General features: G+C 45.1%; 1 protein-coding gene across 1 annotated transcript in view; it reads right to left on the reverse strand.

The window, feature by feature from the left end:
• Positions 1–9,775: 9,775 nt before the first annotated feature.
• The window catches only part of FANCC (Fanconi anemia, complementation group C), a 200,859-nt gene continuing 191,452 nt past the window's right edge, over positions 9,776–19,182 (reverse strand). Inside the window, exons 13-14 of the mRNA XM_006867669.1 lie at positions 16,774–16,980; positions 9,776–9,961 (exon numbers count right to left, since the gene is read on the reverse strand). Coding sequence (XP_006867731.1) covers positions 9,776–9,961; positions 16,774–16,980 — 393 coding nt within the window. The remainder of the gene's footprint in view (positions 9,962–16,773; positions 16,981–19,182) is intronic.

Consider the following 19,182-nt stretch of genomic DNA (forward strand, 5'->3'; position numbering starts at 1 on the left):
CAGTCTGAACATCACAGAAGTATTTTTGTCAAGGTTGTCTAATGACCAGGTGCAAGAATGTTGTGACTAACTGTGTAATAATTCAAGAAAAGATAAAAGTGTCAATGCATGTACTGTGTAATTTTAAGTATAAAAAGTAAAGACTTGCTGAGCTGGGCTAGCAGAAAGAAGCAGAAGGCAGAGAGCAGGAGTAGAGGCAGTAGGAGCAGAGGCAGAAAGCAGAAAGTAGAAGCAGCAGCAAAAAGAAGTAGGAGAAAGCAGAGTAGGAGCAGAAAGCAGAAGCTGGAGAGAACAGCCAGTCAGCGCAGCAAGCTGAAAAGCCTTTCGATTGCATTCATTCATTTCTTCATTCATTCGCCGACTCTGTGTATCCTCTCGTGTCCCACGACCCCCCGCAGAGAGCTGGTCTCCCCGCAACTACTCTCAGAGCACTTGGTAGTGGTAATCAGGCCCTATCTCGTTCCTCTGACCTCAGGGCTGGGGAGACTGGGCCATGATACTAACTGCTCCCATGAGTCTTTTAGGTGTTATCATTCTTGCACGGTAGATGGACGCTCACGAGCTCTTAAGGTCACTAAAGTAGGGTGTAGAACATTGTCTTTGTGGACTATGTTAAGACACATTTTTAAATTTTAGTATTTGATGACTTGTCCTCCAAAGTGACAGTAGTGTCTGGGTATGCCTTTTCCTCACTGCCTCACCCGGACCGGAAGTAATGATCTTTTGTATTTTTCGATACAAGGAAAATAGAATTGTGTTAATTTGCATTTCTTAAAAACTGTGTCAAGTATCACTGAAATGTCATTTGCACTCTCCCTGTGTTACTGTATACAGTATTGTAGAGCAAACATCATGAAGTTTGCTTACAGTAAAAGCAAGAGAGGTTTTCTGAGGGATCAGAGGAGACGTCCAAATCCACAGGATGAACATGGCTGTTCTGTTCCTCCAGATAATGAGGAAAATTCATCCTTGTATAATTAGAGCAAAACGAAAAGTTACAAAATCAAAACTGACTAAAAGAAAACCCAGGAGTCAAAGGTGGGATATCTACAGTGGGAGTTTAGAAGAGACAGGTGGATAAGACAGGAAGATCACTGGGCAGTGACAGGGCAGGTTTTTCTGATAACCTGTGACATTGCTTCTTCAATCCTGCTTTTGAGGACACAATGTAAAGATTTACCGCTAATTTTGTGCACTAAGACTTTACCTTCAAGTAATATGAAACAAAATGTGTGTGAATTGTTGAATGGAAATTTGACAACCTTCCACCAATTCACAATTGAAAAAAAAAAAAAGACCCTTTACCTGTTACACCTGTTTGGCCATAGTGACCAGACTCTCTGGGGATAGATTGTGACATCCGGTACATGCCAGACCTTAGAGGAAAAGGCTGTCTCCTTTAGGAGACCTAACCATGGTTATGTCAGCTTTAAGGATAGCGGAACTACTATTAGAAAAGGCAACTTTAAAATTCAATATGGATTCTAGACTCCTGTCAAGGCTTTCAAATGATGTTAAGGCTCCGCTTTCATACTGTTTTATTTGCAAACACCAAGTGCCTCTGATTTTAAGTTCTCATTCAATAGTATTTGTGTCTCTTGCCCATGGGTCTTTTGAGTAGATGGTCTTTTTCATATTGATTTTCAGAAATACTTGATGCATTAGAAAAATAACTTTGTCTTGTGTTGCAAATATCTCCCCCAGTTTCTGTTTATTTTGACTTTGCTTTGTTTTTTTATTCCTTTTTATCCATCTTTTCTCTCATGGTTTCTGAGTTTGCATCCTACATGGAGAGAACTCCCCTAGAGGCCCAAGGGGCACCAGGGAAAGGCTGTTGAGGGTCTAGAATGAAGGAATGCCTCCAAGTCTGATATGATATAATTGGAGCTTCAGGTCCCGCCCCACCTTGTGAAGCTGAAACCCCCTTCCTTTCCTCACTTCCCCTCACAGGACTACAGAGAACCCCGAGACAGGGGTGTGGGGATGTGGAAAGGTAGGGCAGGAGCAGTAAACAGAGTCTGTGGAAATCTGGAAACCAGATGATGAGTAAAAACTCCTAAAAACATCAGAAAATGATTTTTACATTTTGAGAGTAGGAACATTTTAATTTCATCAACTGAATTTTTATATATCAAAATAATACACATCTTTGCAGAAAGACAACAGGCTCCCTAACCGCTCCCCACCCCCTTCCCATGCAGGAGAATGGCCAAGACTTCTTCTGGAAGGAACTCAGAGCTCCAGACAGAAGATCTGCTGATACTGTCCTGTGGTTAAAGAAGGAGGTCTGGGCATTTTATATTTCATTTTTATTTGGGTCTAAAACTAGAGCTGCCCCTACACCATCTTTTCCCTATTGACTAAAATGCCTTTATTATTCGAGACGGGAGGACTTCAAAAAGTTCGTGGAAAAATAGAATCTAAAGAGCTTTTTTTCAACAAACTGTTTGAAACCCCTATGAAAACTAAATTCTTGTGCATATGGATTCTACTCATATTTATTGGGCACCTGTAGTATACCTAGAATGATTTCCGGCACGCCACAGGAGGCAGCCAATAAAGAGTAAACATGCGAAAGAGGTGACTCATCTAGCGCTTTGGCTGGTGGCTGGTGAGTATTGCGGGGACAGTTGAAGGAAAGCAGGGTAAGGAGACAGAGAGTGGCAGCTGCACATTTTAATAGGATGGTCAATGGAGACCTCATCGAGGTGGGGACATTTGGAGAGGGAATTAGCCGTGTACATCTGGAACGATTTCAGAATACCAAGGTCAGAGGCCCATTGGAGAGTGGTTTCCAGGGACCCAGGCAGCTGGAGCAAGTAGGGGTGATGGGAAGAGATTGTGGGAAGTTAGATGAAGTCAGAGAGGGAGGCTGGGATTGTGTAGGGAATGCTGGGTTTTATTCTGGCTGCAGAAGTGGGGTGGGGTTCTTGAGCCTCTTGAACAGTGGTAGGAAACAGTTGTACTTGGCAACAATTGCTCTAGGCTACAGTGGGGGTGGGGCAGAAGCAGACCAGGAAGATGGTAGAAGCCGCCACCAGGCAGGGGATGATGGAGTCAAGATCAAGGAGGTAGTGGTGGAGGGTGAGACGTGGTTACGTTCTGGAGTTTCCTAGTAGATTGATGTAGGTGTAAGAAAGGAATGAAGACAACTAGAGAATTTAGTCTGAATCATTGGGTCAAATGAAATTACAGTTGACTGACATGGGGAGATTGTGGATTTTGGGAGGGTGGGGTGATGCTGACAGATGCAGCTTCAGGTATGTCGAGCTGAGGTGATGCTTAGACGTCCAAGTGGAGAAGCCTAATGAGGGACTGGATCTTGAAGTCTGTGGTTCAAGAGAGACACCTGGCCTTCTGTCTAGAGATGACGTGCAGAACACAAGCAGGACAAGAGTGTCAGAACAAGGGCACATGGGGCCGAGGCCAAGGGCAGAGTCCTGGGGCACCCATAGCCAGAGGTCAAGAGGGGGGGAACTACTGGACACATTGAGGAGGAGTCACAGTGAGGTGCAACCCAGGGAGACCCCCGGGGGAGGAAAGATGCTGCTTAAAGACCCGATGAGGTGAGGCCTGAGAACTGACTGTAGTCCCTAAGAGGGCTCCAGTGACCGTGACAAGGCCAATGAATTTGTGGTCACCCTCTCTGGCCTCATGGACTGGTCTATTCCTGCCTGGTCCCAAACTGTTGCCAAGTACCCAAGCTTTAGAACACATGCTATTATGTGGTACCCTTCCTTCATCACATACATTATAGCTCACAGTCAGAATTTTCCTGGCTATTCTTGGAGTGTTTATTTTTTTATATAAATTTTAGAATCTTAAAACGGATTAGTTCCCTTATTATTAAGTGCAGTTGAGTTGGTTCCAACCCTAACAACCCAGTGTAGGGTTTCCAAGGAGCAGCTGGTGAGCTTGAGCCACCGACCTTGCAGATCATTCTAGCGCATTAACCCACAGTGCCACACCAGAACTCACATTAAGTCTAGTTGATGTCTTTAGAGTGCTTCTATCCAGGATGTCTTTCCAGAAAGACAAAGTCTAGAGACATTTTTGACAGTCATGACGGGAGGGAAGGCACTACTGGAAACTAGCGGATAGAGGTCAGGCTGCAGTTACAGTACTCAGGCCAGACCCAACAAAGAATGCTCTGCTACAGAATGGTAACAGTGCTCATTTTAAGAACCTGGCAAATGTGTACAAAAAGGACCCTCCTTGCCCCTTTGTTTGCTCTATTGATGAGTGTTGGCCTGTTTCATGGCACTCGACTGTAGGATAAGCACTGGACTGCAGACCACAAGGTTGGCGGTTCAAATCCACCAGCTGCTCCACGGGAAGAAGATGAGGCTTTCTGCTTCCACAAAGACCGACAGCCTCAGAAACCCTACACAGGGTCACTATGAGTCAGAACCAATTTGATGGCACTCAACACTAACTTTAAAGATCAGCCAATGTACGGTATTGTGGGCATTTTTTATTTTCTTCAGCTGCTCAGTATCTGTGGGCAGCCACAGACACCTGGAGGGGAGGAGTGACTGCAAGTCTTCGCAGCTGCAGTGTCTAGAATTCAGCAGCAATACCAATAGCAGGAGTTCTGATAGTGCAGTGGATCAGGCTGCTAATCTGAAGGTCAGCAGTTCAAAACTACCAGCTGTTCTGTGGGAGAAAGATGAAGCTTTCTGCTCCCGTCAATTTACAGCCTTGGAAACCCTGTGCAGGGTTGCTATGAGTCGGAACCGACTCCACGACACATAACCACCACCACCAATAGCAGCAGGAGTCTCCTCACCAGCCCATTCTGAGTATGTTTTGGTCATTGTTGCAGTTGGCTAGCATTAATCCTTGTCTTTGCGACAATTCGGTGCACTCTCAAATATCCTTTGATAATTTTCTTTAAGTTTTATCATTCAATATCCGGTTCTACTGTTGTAAACAATAGGCATTACTGATACACATGAATTCATCTTACTGTGAGAATCAACAGTGAGGCCTTCAACACTGATGTGTGAAACTTTGTCCTGTAGAAAAATTAAGAAGCATGAAACTATCAGAATCAAAGTATGCATGTTTTCGATCCAAAACACCAAGTACAATAAGACACCATGATTAAGTCAAGACTAGGGAAAAGGAAATCCCTGCATTATAAGCTTTCTTTGTTAGAGTGAGAAAGATGGTCCAGTCTATATATGAGTCATAATTTGGACCCATAATTTAAGCAAATTGTAGAAGTAGAGTCTAGAAGGTTTTCACACACACACACATTTATTTTTGCCTTATTTTCAGTTCTGTATGAGGGAGGATGAAACCCTGGTGGTGCAGGGTAAGCACTGGGCTGCTAATAACCAAGTTGGCAGTTGGAATCCATCAGCCACTCCTTGAAAGAAAGATGAGGCTGTCTGCCTCTGTAAATTTTAGTTTTAGAGACCTAGCTCTGGTACCACAGTGGTTACAAATTGGGCTGTGAACCTCAGGGTCAGCAGTTCAAAACTACCAGCTGTTCCACGGGAAAAAGATGAGGCTTTCTGCTCCCGTAAAGATTTTCAGCCTTGGAAACCCTGTACAGGGTCACTATGAGTCGGAACCGACTCCACGGCACATAACATATAGGATGGCCAGACTTCATCTCACACACTCTGAACATGTTATCAGAAGGAACCAGTCACTGGAGGAGGGCATCATGCTTGGTAGAGGGTCAGCCAAAAAGAGGAAGACCCTCAAGGAGATGAAATGACAATGAGAGGCTGGCACAATGGGCTCAAACACAGTGACTGTGAGGATGGTGCAAGACCAGGCAGAGCTTCATTCTGTGGAGTTGGAATCTAATTACAACAAGAATACAAGAGTGCTGATTAATAACATAGCTTTTCTTCCTTTTTCACTAGTGTCTAAAAACCCATGGGATCGGGTTAAAACTCAATGTCTGGTGTTGGAAGGAAACCATTACAACTGGTGGTGGGTGGTGGTGGTGGTTATGTGCCATGGAGTCGGTTCCGACTCATAGCAACCCTGTACAGGTTTTCAGAGGCTGTAAATCTTTATGGGAGCAGAAAGTCTCATCTTTCTCCCAAGGAACAGCTGGGAGTTTCGAACTGCTGATCTTGCAGTTCATAGCCTGATTTGTAACCACTACGCTACCAGAGGGGGTGGTAAAGTGTTGGAAAGAGCGGCAAGGCAGGCAAAAAGAGAAACCGTCAAGATGGTTTCTCTTCCTTGGAAAGCAAAATCATTTATGATTCCTTGTCAAGCACACAGAAGAGCATTCCTCACATTCGTTCTCATTGTGCACATTCTTTAGCGCTTCAGCCATCCCTCCCCTGGGGCACAAAGGGACAGACTCAGCCCTAATCTGCCTTGCATTTCTAGGGGCTTAACCCTGCTTTCACAGCGTGGTTCCCAGTTTCTGCAAATCCTTCACATCCCTGTTCACAACTCTTCTGCTTTGACAGAAAACTTGGCTTTCTCCCATCCCCTGGACTATTTCCAGTTCTATCCCAGCACCCTTGTCCCACCAGGTAGAAATTGGGTGGAACAGAGAAGAGCAAATGGTGCTCCTTAAAGCAGAGCTACCACTGGGGCTGAATGTTTTGGCCATCTGATTTCTCTCATGCCTTCCGGACAAGATAAGGGGTCCCAATCCTCTTTGATCTCCTTTTCTGAGGACAATGATTTCACATATTTTCTATAAACATGTTTTATCAACAATTTTATTCTTGAGAGTTTGAAAAAATTCATTTTAGTTTCACAACTCATTATTGGTAATGCAACATTTGAGAACTGTCATGAAATCTCTGCAAGCCTGTGTGGAATGTACTCCAGTCCAGCTATCAAGAGACCGAAGGGCTTCCTTTCCCCACCTCGGCGGCGGCCTTCTCCAGCAGCCTCCCATGTCTCCGGTATGCCCTGGCCCACAACTTAGCCATAATCAGCCTTCTCCGAGGGCAGGTCTAGGTTTTGTGAGGCCCTCCCCATGTTCATCAGGTGTCATGTGGCACAGGACACACATCTGTTACAACGTAACCGTGCTACTGGCATTCTTGGAACCTCTGCCTTCATTCAGACGGCTACAAAAACTTGACTGTGAGCCACACCTCAGACTCAAGTTCAGGAAGACTTGCTAGTATGGTGGGAACCTGGCTCTGGTCTTAGCCCATCAGAGCAGTGCCCAACCTCATAATCCTGGGTCTCAGTTTCACCAGTGCAAGTGAGGCAAGTCTGGCAGGGCTAGGAGGCAGCGAGACAGCCTGTTGCCGCCCTTGAAAGGATGGGCTGGGGGGAACACCAGGAGACGGTCAGTGAGGGTCACCCCAAGTCTTCTTCACCTTTTGAGTCACTGAATGTACCCGCGCCTGGGGTTTCTGCATCTGAGACTTTCAGATGAGTTTCATTGGCTGGTCTGTTGGCTGAGGTACAAGGCACCCTGACTTGCCCAAGAACTGGCCAATCTGGTAAAGCCAGGACATGACTCTGCTGCTTCTTTCCATGCAACTAGGCCTCAGTGGGCAGGGGGTGATGGTCTTGAGGGGCCTTTGCAGCTTGCTCCATGCCTTCATGAACATTTTCACAGTGCTAATGTGGAGCTGGACTCCTACACTTCTTTGTATTTCTTTCCAAAAAATTAAAGAACCCACATGTCCAGACTTTCCTAACAATCCAAGGTAACTGGAAGAGGAGGGGGAGTTTTACGAAGTGATTCTCCAGTGTCCCTGCACTCCCGACTTTCTCTGTCTGGCCCAGCTGGTGCTTGGTGTGTGCTTGCCTGGCAGCCAGGAAAGCACTTGGGCTCTCTTCTCTGGCTCCCTAGGGGAGTGATACCCGCTGCTTGTCCACACACTGGGAGATCTGCTACTTCTCATTAAGGTGAATGACAAGATAAAATGGCCAGACCTGGGCGGATTCCCTCTAGTACCACGGAAAGGCCTCAATCCCCTTTGTCAGAGGAGGAAGGACAAGGTGAGAAAATGAAATCAACGAACCAAGGCCTTGTTAAATATCTTGAGGGAAGTATTCAAGGACAATAAGGATTGATTGTCTTATGATTCATTAAAGGAGTGTGGTGGTTCTGTAGAATAAGCACTGGACTGCGAACCTCAAGGTTGGCAGTTCGAGCACACCAGTCCCTCTATGGGAAACAGATGAGGCTTTCTGCTCCTGCAAAGATTTAAAGCCTCAGAAACCCTATACAGAGTTGCCACTATGAGTCAGGACCAACTTGATGGCACTTCACAACATGCTGATGCATTAGAATGAATATTCAGTTTTATCAGGTTAAGACAGTCTGGTCAGTTGCCAACTCAACTGAACATTAAAGCAACAAGGCTTAGAAGCCTTGTCGAGGAACTGGGAGATATGGCCAATAGGACTGTTTGAGGTCAGAATAATAATGACTATTCAAAAAATGTAACTTAAAAGAGTCTACTTTACTGTTAGCTGTAAACTACCTTGAACAGAAGGGCTGAGTTGAGGTGGGTCATTCTGCTAACAGTCTGGTTTTTATGGCCTTTTAGGGTTACCCTCTGTCACCTCGCTTATGATGCCCACAGAGGTTGGTCACAGCTCCGGTGGAAGATTTAAACTCAGCCTGGGAGAGAGGTCCTCAAGTCCAAGTGAAGCACAAAACTTTTTCAATTACTGCACATGCTGGTGAAGCCTTTTTATATGAAAATAATGATGATAGTAGTTGGGATAAAAGTATTTTAACACTGCACCTTTCTCACCAAAACATTTTTCATAAGAAAGGCCCAGGTCAAAAGTTGTTGGAATTTTCCCGTGCTCCATCCGCACTGGCACACACTGAGGAAAGTAATTCCCCTAAAAGCTCAGACTCTGATCCAATGAAACTCTGCTCATACCTCATCCAGGAGCCATGACTCAGTGAGAATCAGAGATTACAAAGCCATAAATCAACGGGACCGAAAAGACAGTTCTGACGCATTTGACAAACACATTACACAAAAGAATGTGATGCAAGCAAGAGTAAATCTACAAGAGAAAAAAATACCAAGTAACATGATGTGTTACATTGTGGTTACCAGCTCTCTTAGGAATTTCAAATCCCCATTTTGGTTGATAACTGATCTAGTAATCCCTTGTAATGTTTCTAAAACACATCCCATTCCCTCACCTGATGACCATCTTTGAAGTATATCATGTGAACTTTTTTTCTTAGCAGTCAATACTTAGCAAAATACAACTAGGGTTGGCTGAATTTCATCCCTAAGGGGTGCCGCTCTCACAGTGGGTGGGAACTTGTGTCTCCCCTTGCCCCAGGCTTGGGTGTGCTTTGCTCCCCCTGTTGGGTGGGTTGGAGAAGATCAAGGGAAACTTGAAGGATCTTGACTCTTTTGGATGAAGGATTTCTTAGGGAAGAGAGTCTAGCATTCTCTTGTATAAAGAGAACCTCTGATTCCCATGGATCAAAAGAAAAACAACACAAATTACCTGACTTGAAAAACAATTGACTTGTGGGAAGGGCTAAGATGCTCTCTAAATTCATAAGTAGTTCATGACCAATTTCTTGGTCCAAAGACTTTGAAATAGTCAAATAACAGTTGTGCACCATGGCTTGAGATGGGAATACAGAAAGAAAAAAAAAAAAAAAAAAACAATTTCCCAACTAAACTTTTCTTTAGTGATTCTCTAAGTGTCATCTCACAAGGCAAAGAGGATGAACAGCCCACTTTTCCATTCCATGCAGTACGCATGCCAGGCCCTCCCATGAGGTCAGGCTCACAGCTCAGATGGGGCACTGACTGCACAAACTCTGACTGTTCGTCCCTCAACTGTGGTGAGCCTGACCCACGTGCTCTGCCCGGCTAGGCACGACTTGAGCCCGCAGCTCCGTAAGGAGTTCTCTGACCACTTTTCCGGATGTAGGGGCTTCGATGCACAGCTGATCCCATCTATAGAAAGTCTGGTCAAGAAAGCCGATAACCTCATGGGTTCTCTCTTCAGTTTGGGCTATCTGCAATGAGGACAGAAAGATGGCAGATGAAAACACTGTCCAGACATTTTCTGTGCCACTTGTTAGGATCTCTGAAAATCAGCACATTTCTCTGGGCTCTGAAGCCCACCACTGAAAGTCTCCTGTTTTGAAGGCAATTAGCAAAGCGAGTCTGTTCTCCAAGGCTGGCAATGAATGTTAACAGTGATTCCTAGTAATCCAGTTGAAAGGTTCAGTTCAGCAGTGGACAGTGTTAGACTCACGAGGCTCCTAAGGAACTTGTCCTGAGGCGAGCACGGGATGGATGCTGCCTTAAGCTTTGGGACTGTTTGCAGAGGGGAGAGAAGGCAAACGAACATGCTGCGGCTTGACTTTCTGCAAAGCCTTACTCTCTCATGTTCCCACACACCTGTTTGCAAACACAGCTTGTACATGGCGTTCTCCGATGAGCCACCCAGCCCACTTGTTTTTTAACAGGCATCTAAGGCTGCATGCTGGGACCTGCAGGACAGAGCTGGCTGCCAAGATGAGGAAGAGCCCGTGGGTTGCTGTCAGTCGGAACTGACTTGACGGCAGTGGGTGGGGGTTTTGGTTTAAAGCAGTAGCACCTGATTCTCACAGAGAGGCTAGAAACATGGGAAGCATTAGACATTCATGGGATCCATAAGCATTTCCCTAAGAATTTCAGTTGAGATACGAGGAGGGGTGAGACACATAGCAGCTTAGAGTTGGGCTGCTAGCATAAAGACTGGCGGTTCAAACCCACCAGTTACACCACAGGAGGAAGACAAACCTGTCTCCTCCTGTAAGGATTTACCATGTCAGAAACGCTACAGAGCAGTTCTAGAGGGTTGCTGAATCCAAATGGACTCAAAGGCAGTGAGTTGTCTTTTAATAAAGTGTTTGAAAGGCTCCTGGGCAGTGTTTCCTTTAGCTGTACAGAGATAGGCATGAGTTTAGGACCAACGAGGCAGCAGCCACCAACAAGTTTTGAAAAAGTGAACCTACACATTCGCTATCTGGGGTCCAGTTCACATAGAAACCTCAGTCCAGTGTTTACTCACACATAATGGTCCAGTTTGCTTCCCCAGGATTCCTCAGTTTTGTGTTTGTGTAACCAGCACCCTGGTGTACTGGGTTAGGGGGAAAGTCTCTTACAGTCCACATGCTACAATCACCCACACCTCTCAGCACCAGGGGCCTCTGCTGTAGTTGTTGTTCCCACTCATAGGCACCTGCTGGTGGGTCTGGACAGCCGACCTTCTGTATACCAGTCTAGTGCTTATCCTACAGTGCCACACCAGAGCCCAAAGGTCTCTAACCACAACAGAATCCTGCCTCACTCCTACCAAGAAAGGAAAACCCACATCCTGCTGGGCCTGGCTGGTGTGGGTCTCTAGAGTGAAAGAATTCATTTTTAAGTCAACAACCATAGTACTAAACTTCAGATTCTTGCTTTCTTTTTGTTGTTCTAGCTGTTGCTTCAGCAGCAGTAGACAGAGGAGGAGAGATAGGAATTGAAGGTAAGAGGCAGGCAAGGATGAACCGCAGGGCTCCAAACAGGTTGCTTTTACACCTCATCCTCATCAAAGAACCAAGGAGGGTTTAGATAGTACAGATGGGAGAAGGGCCAGCAGCCAGAGAAAAAGAATAAGGGTGAGAGGGAAGTTTCAGGGGACTCCTCAGAAGCCCAGACCACTGCCTGCTGAGGTGTGGAAATGGGTGGTCCGCTAAACCGAACCCAATACACTGTTATCCAGATGATTCCAACTCATAGCAATACTACAGGACTGAGCAGAATGGGGTCTCCGAGACAGCAGATCTTTACAGGAGCAAACATCCTCATCATTGTCTCTCACAGGGACTGGGCTTAAACCGCTGACCTTTAGGTTAGCAGCCCAATTCTTAACCCACTGAACCCTAGGGCTCATTGGGTGGCCCACATAGGTAGCAAATTTGAACATCAGGGCATGATGTGGCTGTGGGACTCCTTATCCAAAGCAGTCTCTCTGTGGCTTCAGAGAGCTTTGGGGGAGGAGGATGTGCAGAAGGGCCGCAGGGTCAGAGTTGGTGCTGCCCCAACACAGATGGCAACCAACGAGCCGCTGCAGCACCCTGTAATCCAAAAGGCTCATGCTGACTTTCCAAAATGGCTTTTCATGTTGGAACAATGCTAGATTTACAGTAATACTGCAACAATAGTAGAGTTCTTTTATACCCCACCCAGTTTCCCCTGTTATTAACATCTTAAAATAGCATGGAATGTTTGTTATCAGTTAACAAACCAATATTGATGCATTCGTCTTAACTCAAGTGCAGACTTCAGCTGGTTTCCTGAGTCTTCCCCTCAAGTCCCTTCCATGTCCCCGATCCCACTCAGGACACCACATGGCTGTCATGTCTCCCGAGCTCCTCTTGCTGAGGCAGCTTCTCAGGCTCCCACGACCAGGACGGTTCCGTGTTGACACTGATAAGGTGTTTTGTCAAATGTCCCTCATGGTTACACTAGGCTGTATGTATGGAGAATCATAACACCTGGTAAGGGCTGGCGTGATCAATCGCTGTACACATGGACCCGGACCAGCAGGCTGAGGTAGAGTCGGCTGCGTTTCTTCACTGTACCATCACTCTGTTTTTCCCCTCTCCCTTCTCAACTGTTGGCTGTGGCATGGCTTCCTGACACAGAGCCCACACTGAAGGGTAGAGGGCCAAGCTCCACTTCCTTAATAGCAGAGTAGCTACATACATTGTTTGGAATTCTCTGACACAAGAGATTTGTCTATTCTCCCCACTTATTTGCTCAATTATTTATGTTAGTATGGACTCATATTTATTTCATACTTTAGGTAACAATTCTGTGGCTGAGATTGCCCCATCTCTGGTCACTGAGCTCTTTTAGGTGGCTCCAGTGTCCCTCTGACACTGTGGGTTTGCTTGCCTTTTTGTTTTTAATAGCACTGCCTTCATTTCTAACACTACAAGGTGCTCCAGGCTCATTTTGTATATTTCCTGGCTGTATCCTAGAATCAGCTATTTCTCCCAAGAGCCCGTTCCTTTTTGTTACTGGTCTAAGAATGGTCTTAGAAACCCAGATCGGTTCACTAGAGGGGCTAGCGCACCTTGACTGAGCTGACAAAGTAAGGAGAAAAAATGTGTTTCTGACCAATATACTCACAACCCATCTGTAAATATATAGCCATCTATATCCATATTTGGGGACGCTGTGGCTATATCTGATAAGCTCTAGACTGCTAACCACAAGGTTCATGGTTTGAACCCACCAGCTGCTCTGCAGGAGAAAAATTTATTTATTGTGCTCTGCTCCCACAAAAATTTATAGCCTTGGAGACTCTCTCTACACTGGGCTACTATGATTGGAACTGACTCCAAGGCTCTTAATAACATGTCCAATTTAAGCAAAGCCTGAGTTCATGCTGACGTCTCCAGTGTAATCTACTAGCAAACGAATTATTCTAGCCTCCTCCCTTTGATTATGTCTCCCACTCCAGCAAGGAGAAATCTGGCCCCAGCATCCTGCCATACACTTATTATATTGTTCAATTCCAGTATATCAAGTCATTTCAGAATTGTCAGACATTTCCCAGGAGACATAACCGTATCCACTAGTGTTTTACAGTCGACAAGCACTTTCCACGTTAAGGTCACCACCTTGCTCCCCTGGCACCTTCAGTGAGGTGGTCTCACTATCACCATTCTGTGGTTTCATTCTGCATTCCATCCTGCGAGTCTCCCTAACCTCCTAAATGATTTCTCACTATTAATGCTCTGGTGGTGCTATAGGATAAGCACTGGGCTGCTAACCATAAGGTTGACGGTTCAAACCAACCAACCGCTCTGCATGAGAATGAGGCCTCGGAAACCCTAGACAGGGTCACTCTGAGTGGGAATAAACTCGATGGCAGTGGTGTTAGCGCTGTAGAGTTCAAGGGGTTTGACAAACGTTTAATATCTTGTGTTCCTCATTATAATATCACACAGAACAATTACACCACCCTAAAATATTATTCTCATGTTTACCATTTCTATAGTTTTGCCTTTTCCAAAAGACCATATAATTGGAAACATACAGTATGTAGCTTTTTCAGATTGGTTTAGTAATATGCATTTAAGATGCATCTGTGTCTCCTTGTAGTTGAATAGCTTATTTCTTTTTATTGCTGAATAATATTTCATTGTAGCATACTGGTTACGAATCGGGCTGCAAACCGCACGGTCAGCAGTTGGAAACTACCAACTGTTCCGAGGGAGAAAGATGAAGCTTTCTGCTCTGGTAAAGATTCACAGCCTCGGAAACCCTGTACAGGGTTGCTATGAATCGGAACCAACTCTATGGCACATCACCACCACCACCAATATTTCATTCTAGGGATGTATGTTGTTGTTGTTGTTGTTAAGTGCCATCGAGTCGGGTCCGACCCATAGCGACCCTGTACAGGGTTTCCGAGGGTGTAAATCTTTACGGGAGTAGAAAGCCTCATCTTTCTCCCGCGGAGCGGCTGGTAGTTTCGAACCGCTGACCCTAAGGTTCGCAGCCCGATTCGTAACCACTACGCTACAGTGTGTTTATCCAATTACCCATTGAAGGGCATCTTTGACAATTACGAGTAAAGCTGTTATAAACATCTATGTGCAGGTGTTTGTGAAGACGTGTGTCTTCAGCTCATTTGGGCAAATATTTAGGAATGAGATTGCAGGATTGTATGGTAAGACTATGATTAGTTTTACAAGAAACTGTCTTCTGATGTGGCTGTACCATTCTTGCATTCCCATCAGCAGTGAAGGAGAGCTACTGCTGCCCCTTATCCTTGACGGCTATTGACATTACCAGGTTTTTGGATTTTAGCTGTTCTAATAGATGTGCAGTAGCATCCCATAGTAGTTCTGCTATTGTTTTTAAATGATTTGAGCATACTGAAATGATTTAGCATCTTGGTTCAAAATAATCTAGTAAAGCAAGGGGTGTAAAGTGAAACAAGATGGGCCATGAGTTGATTGTTGTAGTTGGATGGTGGGTAAATGAGGGTTCTTTATTTTTGTATTTGTTTTAATGCAAAGTTAACAAAGAATTGATTTTTTCTTATGAGGAAAAGGAATTTAAAAAAGGGAAAGGCAGCTGCCATTCATTTGAGACTGCATCTCATCCCAAAGCCCAGGCTGGCAGATTCCCCCACTTATGAGAGGGAGCAGGTAAAGGGAAGCGTGTGTTCAGAAGAAGGCAGGACAGACAATACTTGGGCTCTTGTGCCTCTTGAATAGAGTCTGTTCAGAAGGTGAAATGGAGGGAATCTTGGTAGTCAGACTCTGTGACTTTGGTCAGTCCTTCACTTTGTAAACCCCTCAGAGGGGAGGGGATGTGCAAAGCTACAGATGAGCTCTGCCCTGGCACTGAAGAGGCTGGGCTGAAGCCTGGTTGTGTGCCCTCTGCTTCCCATGGTTCCACTGGGGCTCTGGCCCCTTTCCTTTGAATTCTTCAGGCTTGGGTAGGCTGTAGGTCAGTAAGGGAAGCCAAGTGGAGGGTTTCTTGGTCAAAAGGTGGGAGAAAGCATCTCTCTGCCCTTACTCCTCTAGGCTGGGCATGCTTTCCCCTTGGCTGCCACAGAAGAGAGTCTAAGATGCCATGCTGTTGGATGGACCAGGCACAGCATCTTGGTAGTGGGTGAACTACTACTTTCTCATTGGAGAAATATTATGTATTGAATGCTCAGCATTGGGCCTGGGACATCTTGAGAAAGAGAGCTCCTTCCTGTCCCCTTGACTAACCAGGGAACAGCAGGGCCTGTTCTAATTTTCAGGTAGTGTCTGCTAATGCCTCATCTATGGATAATTCCTATTTGCCTTTTAATGTTACACAAATTAGTTTTCACTTTGAAACCTACTTGCAGCAAATTCTTCATCACAATCAATTTCGCTTGCTGCATGTATAGCTTTTAAATCATTGAAAAGGCTTCTTTTCTTGCACTAAAGTAAGGCTAAATCAGAACCGTATGTACCTGGTTCGACTTACTTACAAATTCTTAAAGATACAGTTGCCAATTGATTTATTCATAATTCACTGGCTGATTGTATTTGCAAAGAACTCGTAATAGGTCCTGATTTAACTCCCATGTATAAAGAGTGGGAACATTTAAGCTCTTTTAGCCATTCTCCTTAAGGTCATTGAAGGGAAACCTGGATGCTCACTGCCCACTGAAAGCAGGGCCCAGGTGAGCACAGCGGCAGCTCCATCAGGACCCCTTAAGGCTGGGACAACACTGCCTGCCCCTCACATTCCCGCTTTGATGATTTGGCTATTACAAATTCAATCTCAGAATGTAGGCCAGTAAAAAGAGACGGCATCTGGTAAGGTCAAACACAAGTTGTCCCAGAATCAAAGAGAAGGAAAACTTGAAGGGCCTAGAGATCATTATGCCAGCCCCTTCAAGTCACAGGTGAGGTAACAGAGGTAGCGCAAATAAGTGGAAGTATGAAAACATTTTCACAGAAGCCTCACTGATTTGCTTGGGGAAAGGGAGGGATGGGATACAGTACAGGGCACTAAACTTGAGAGAACAATACAAGGAAACAGAGAATATGGGTTTGCTGTGTGGGTGGGTGCAGTGTGGGGCACTAGACTTGAGAGAGCAATGCAGGGAGACAGAAGGCCTGGGTTTGCTGCTACCCAGGAGCTGTCACTGTATTTCCCTGTGCTCTGCTCTCTCTTCTGTACACCCTGACCAATCATCTATGGTGGGCAGAACTCTTCAGAGAAAGATAAGGCACCGCTTACCTACAGTGCTGAAGAGAATAAGGATGCTGGAGAAGGGGACACTTACAAGGGTGATGAGTTCCCAGGCGACTGTGTGGCCTCCGGGAGCCCAGAGCAGGAAGCTCAGAAGGAGACGCCTGATCAGCTGCTGACATGCCAGCGGTCTAGGGGTGGCTTCCAGGCTCTCACCAGCTGCTGCCTGTAGGTCCTGGCTGGAGAGGGTTAGACTCCTGAACAGCTTCATGAGGCGACAAACCACGACCTTCACCTCTACCTGGGGGGTGTAATTTCAAAGGGTAAGAGATCTGGGAAGAGACAGACCTGCATATCTCTAGGATTTATTCAGTACTTTGAAGAGAGGACTAGCGCCCGAGGGTGGGGAGGCAGAGCGGCCCATGTCTGAGTTTACACACTGCTCCACACAAACGCAAATGTGCGTAATGGAAATTTCTTGACTTTCTTTGGTCTCGCTCACTGCTCACTAAGAAGCCAGGGCACCATGCCAGGAATTGACTTTTTTTTTTTTTTTTAATGAAAGGAAATGGAGAAAAGTCCTCAGCAGAATGCAGTCAGATTTTTATATTAGGGGAAAAAGAACAAAAAGCTCCTTGAAGACTCGCTGTCCTATTGTGGCCACAAATCAATTAAAGCCCCATTCGATGAACCTCTGCTGAGCCAACTTCCCTCTGTCTTGTGGAGGACACACACACACACCCCTCTTATTTTAGACACTGGAACAGTCTGTTCATACATGTCTAAAGCTCAAGCAGAGGTCAAAAGTCTGTGGAATCCACATAATAGCAATTGGCTGTTTTTGCATAAAAACATTTATTTCATGCTGAGACTTCAGCTTGCTTACAGGAATGGTACATCACATTGTAACTTGGAAAACAAAAGCAAAACCTGAAAGCCACAAATCCAAAATGCCACATGGAACTCATGAACAGCTATGTTCCTTCATCTTTGAAAGAATACTTAGTACTATTCTGAGAATTCCCATGACCGAGTTTGTAGATTTTGTACGAGTCAGTATTTTCCTGGAAGTTAAGACCCTATTCAGTGAAAGCTGCCATAAAGTCCAGTACACTAGGCATGTTGTGTAACCTCTTCTGACCCCCAAGGAAGATCGTGAGAAACTCTAACAAGGGGCTCCTCCACAGTGACTGGCACCACTCCAACAGAGAAGGCTACCCACTCACGACCGCCTATCAGGCTGGGACGGATGGGGTGGCCCTCATCCAACTGTGTCTATGGGAGCCTATGACCATCCTGCCACCAAAGTTTGTCTATACAAATGACAGTGCTTAGGAGCCTGTGCCTTTAAATCCTACAGTCTTATTGGCTGGTTTTTAATTTTCTATCCTGGTGTGGCACCGTAGGATAAACACTGGACCACAAGGTAGGTTTGAACTGTAAGGTCAGTGGTTCAAATTCACTAGCCACTCCTTGGAAACCCTATACAGGGCCACTATGGATCTGAACCAACTCGATGGCACTAACAACAACAACATGAGTCGAAATCAATTCAATAGCACTTAACAATAACAATGCTTGTCTTAATATTCCCTAAGACTTGGTCTTCTTCCTTTCTGGTTTGTCTTGGTCTTTCCCTTCCATGCATTCCATGTCCATAAGTTTCGACCTGTCATTCCAATAACTTTAAGTGCTTTCTGATTTTCAAGAGAAAGATGTATACTTTCTTTTCCCTGTATTATTAAAACGTATATATGATCATAGCAGGAAAGTTGAACAAAAGAAAGAAGTTAAAAAAAAAAGTGACTTATTATTCTATCACCCACAAAGATTACTGATTTTTTGGTTTCCACAGTTTCTGTGTTTTTACTATGTATTGAAAGCATACCATGCACTACACATACTGTGACTGACAGCTTTCATTTCACAGTACAAGATGCAACTTAGTATTTCTACAGAATATATTCTTTTTAAGAATGGGATTTTTCCATGGTAGAATGCTATTTCATGGTTAAGATATACCACAATTTATTTAGCCAATATCCTATTAAGAATTTCGTCCATTTATACTTTTTGCAATTATAAGCAATGTTGTGATAAACATCCTTGTGCATAAATCTGTGTATAGTTCTTTAGTAATTATTTCCTTAGGATACTTTGCAGAAGTTAAAGGGTATGAACCTTTGCCTAATTCTTATGCATCGACATAGACATTTTTGTTTTTATCATGATCCCAATTAAAATTAGCCACAAGAAACAAACACTGGCTGGCAGAGAGCCCGGATTGGGGAGGGGCAGCCCTTTGTGCAGATAGGACCTGCCCCAGGCAAAGACACTCTTGCTCTTTGCTCTCGAGTTCATAGACTGTAGAGGGCAGGCAGGCAGTACAGGCAGCCACTCCAGCTGCCACACACACAAGCAGGGCACAGGCACTGTCAGGCTCAGTCAGATCCCACTGTGTTCATGCCTTCTAATACAATACATAGTTTGCTTCTCAAGGTCA

This window comes from Chrysochloris asiatica, unplaced genomic scaffold (assembly GCF_000296735.1).
Source record: "Chrysochloris asiatica unplaced genomic scaffold, ChrAsi1.0 scaffold00107, whole genome shotgun sequence".
Classification (NCBI taxonomy): Eukaryota; Metazoa; Chordata; class Mammalia; order Afrosoricida; family Chrysochloridae; genus Chrysochloris; species Chrysochloris asiatica.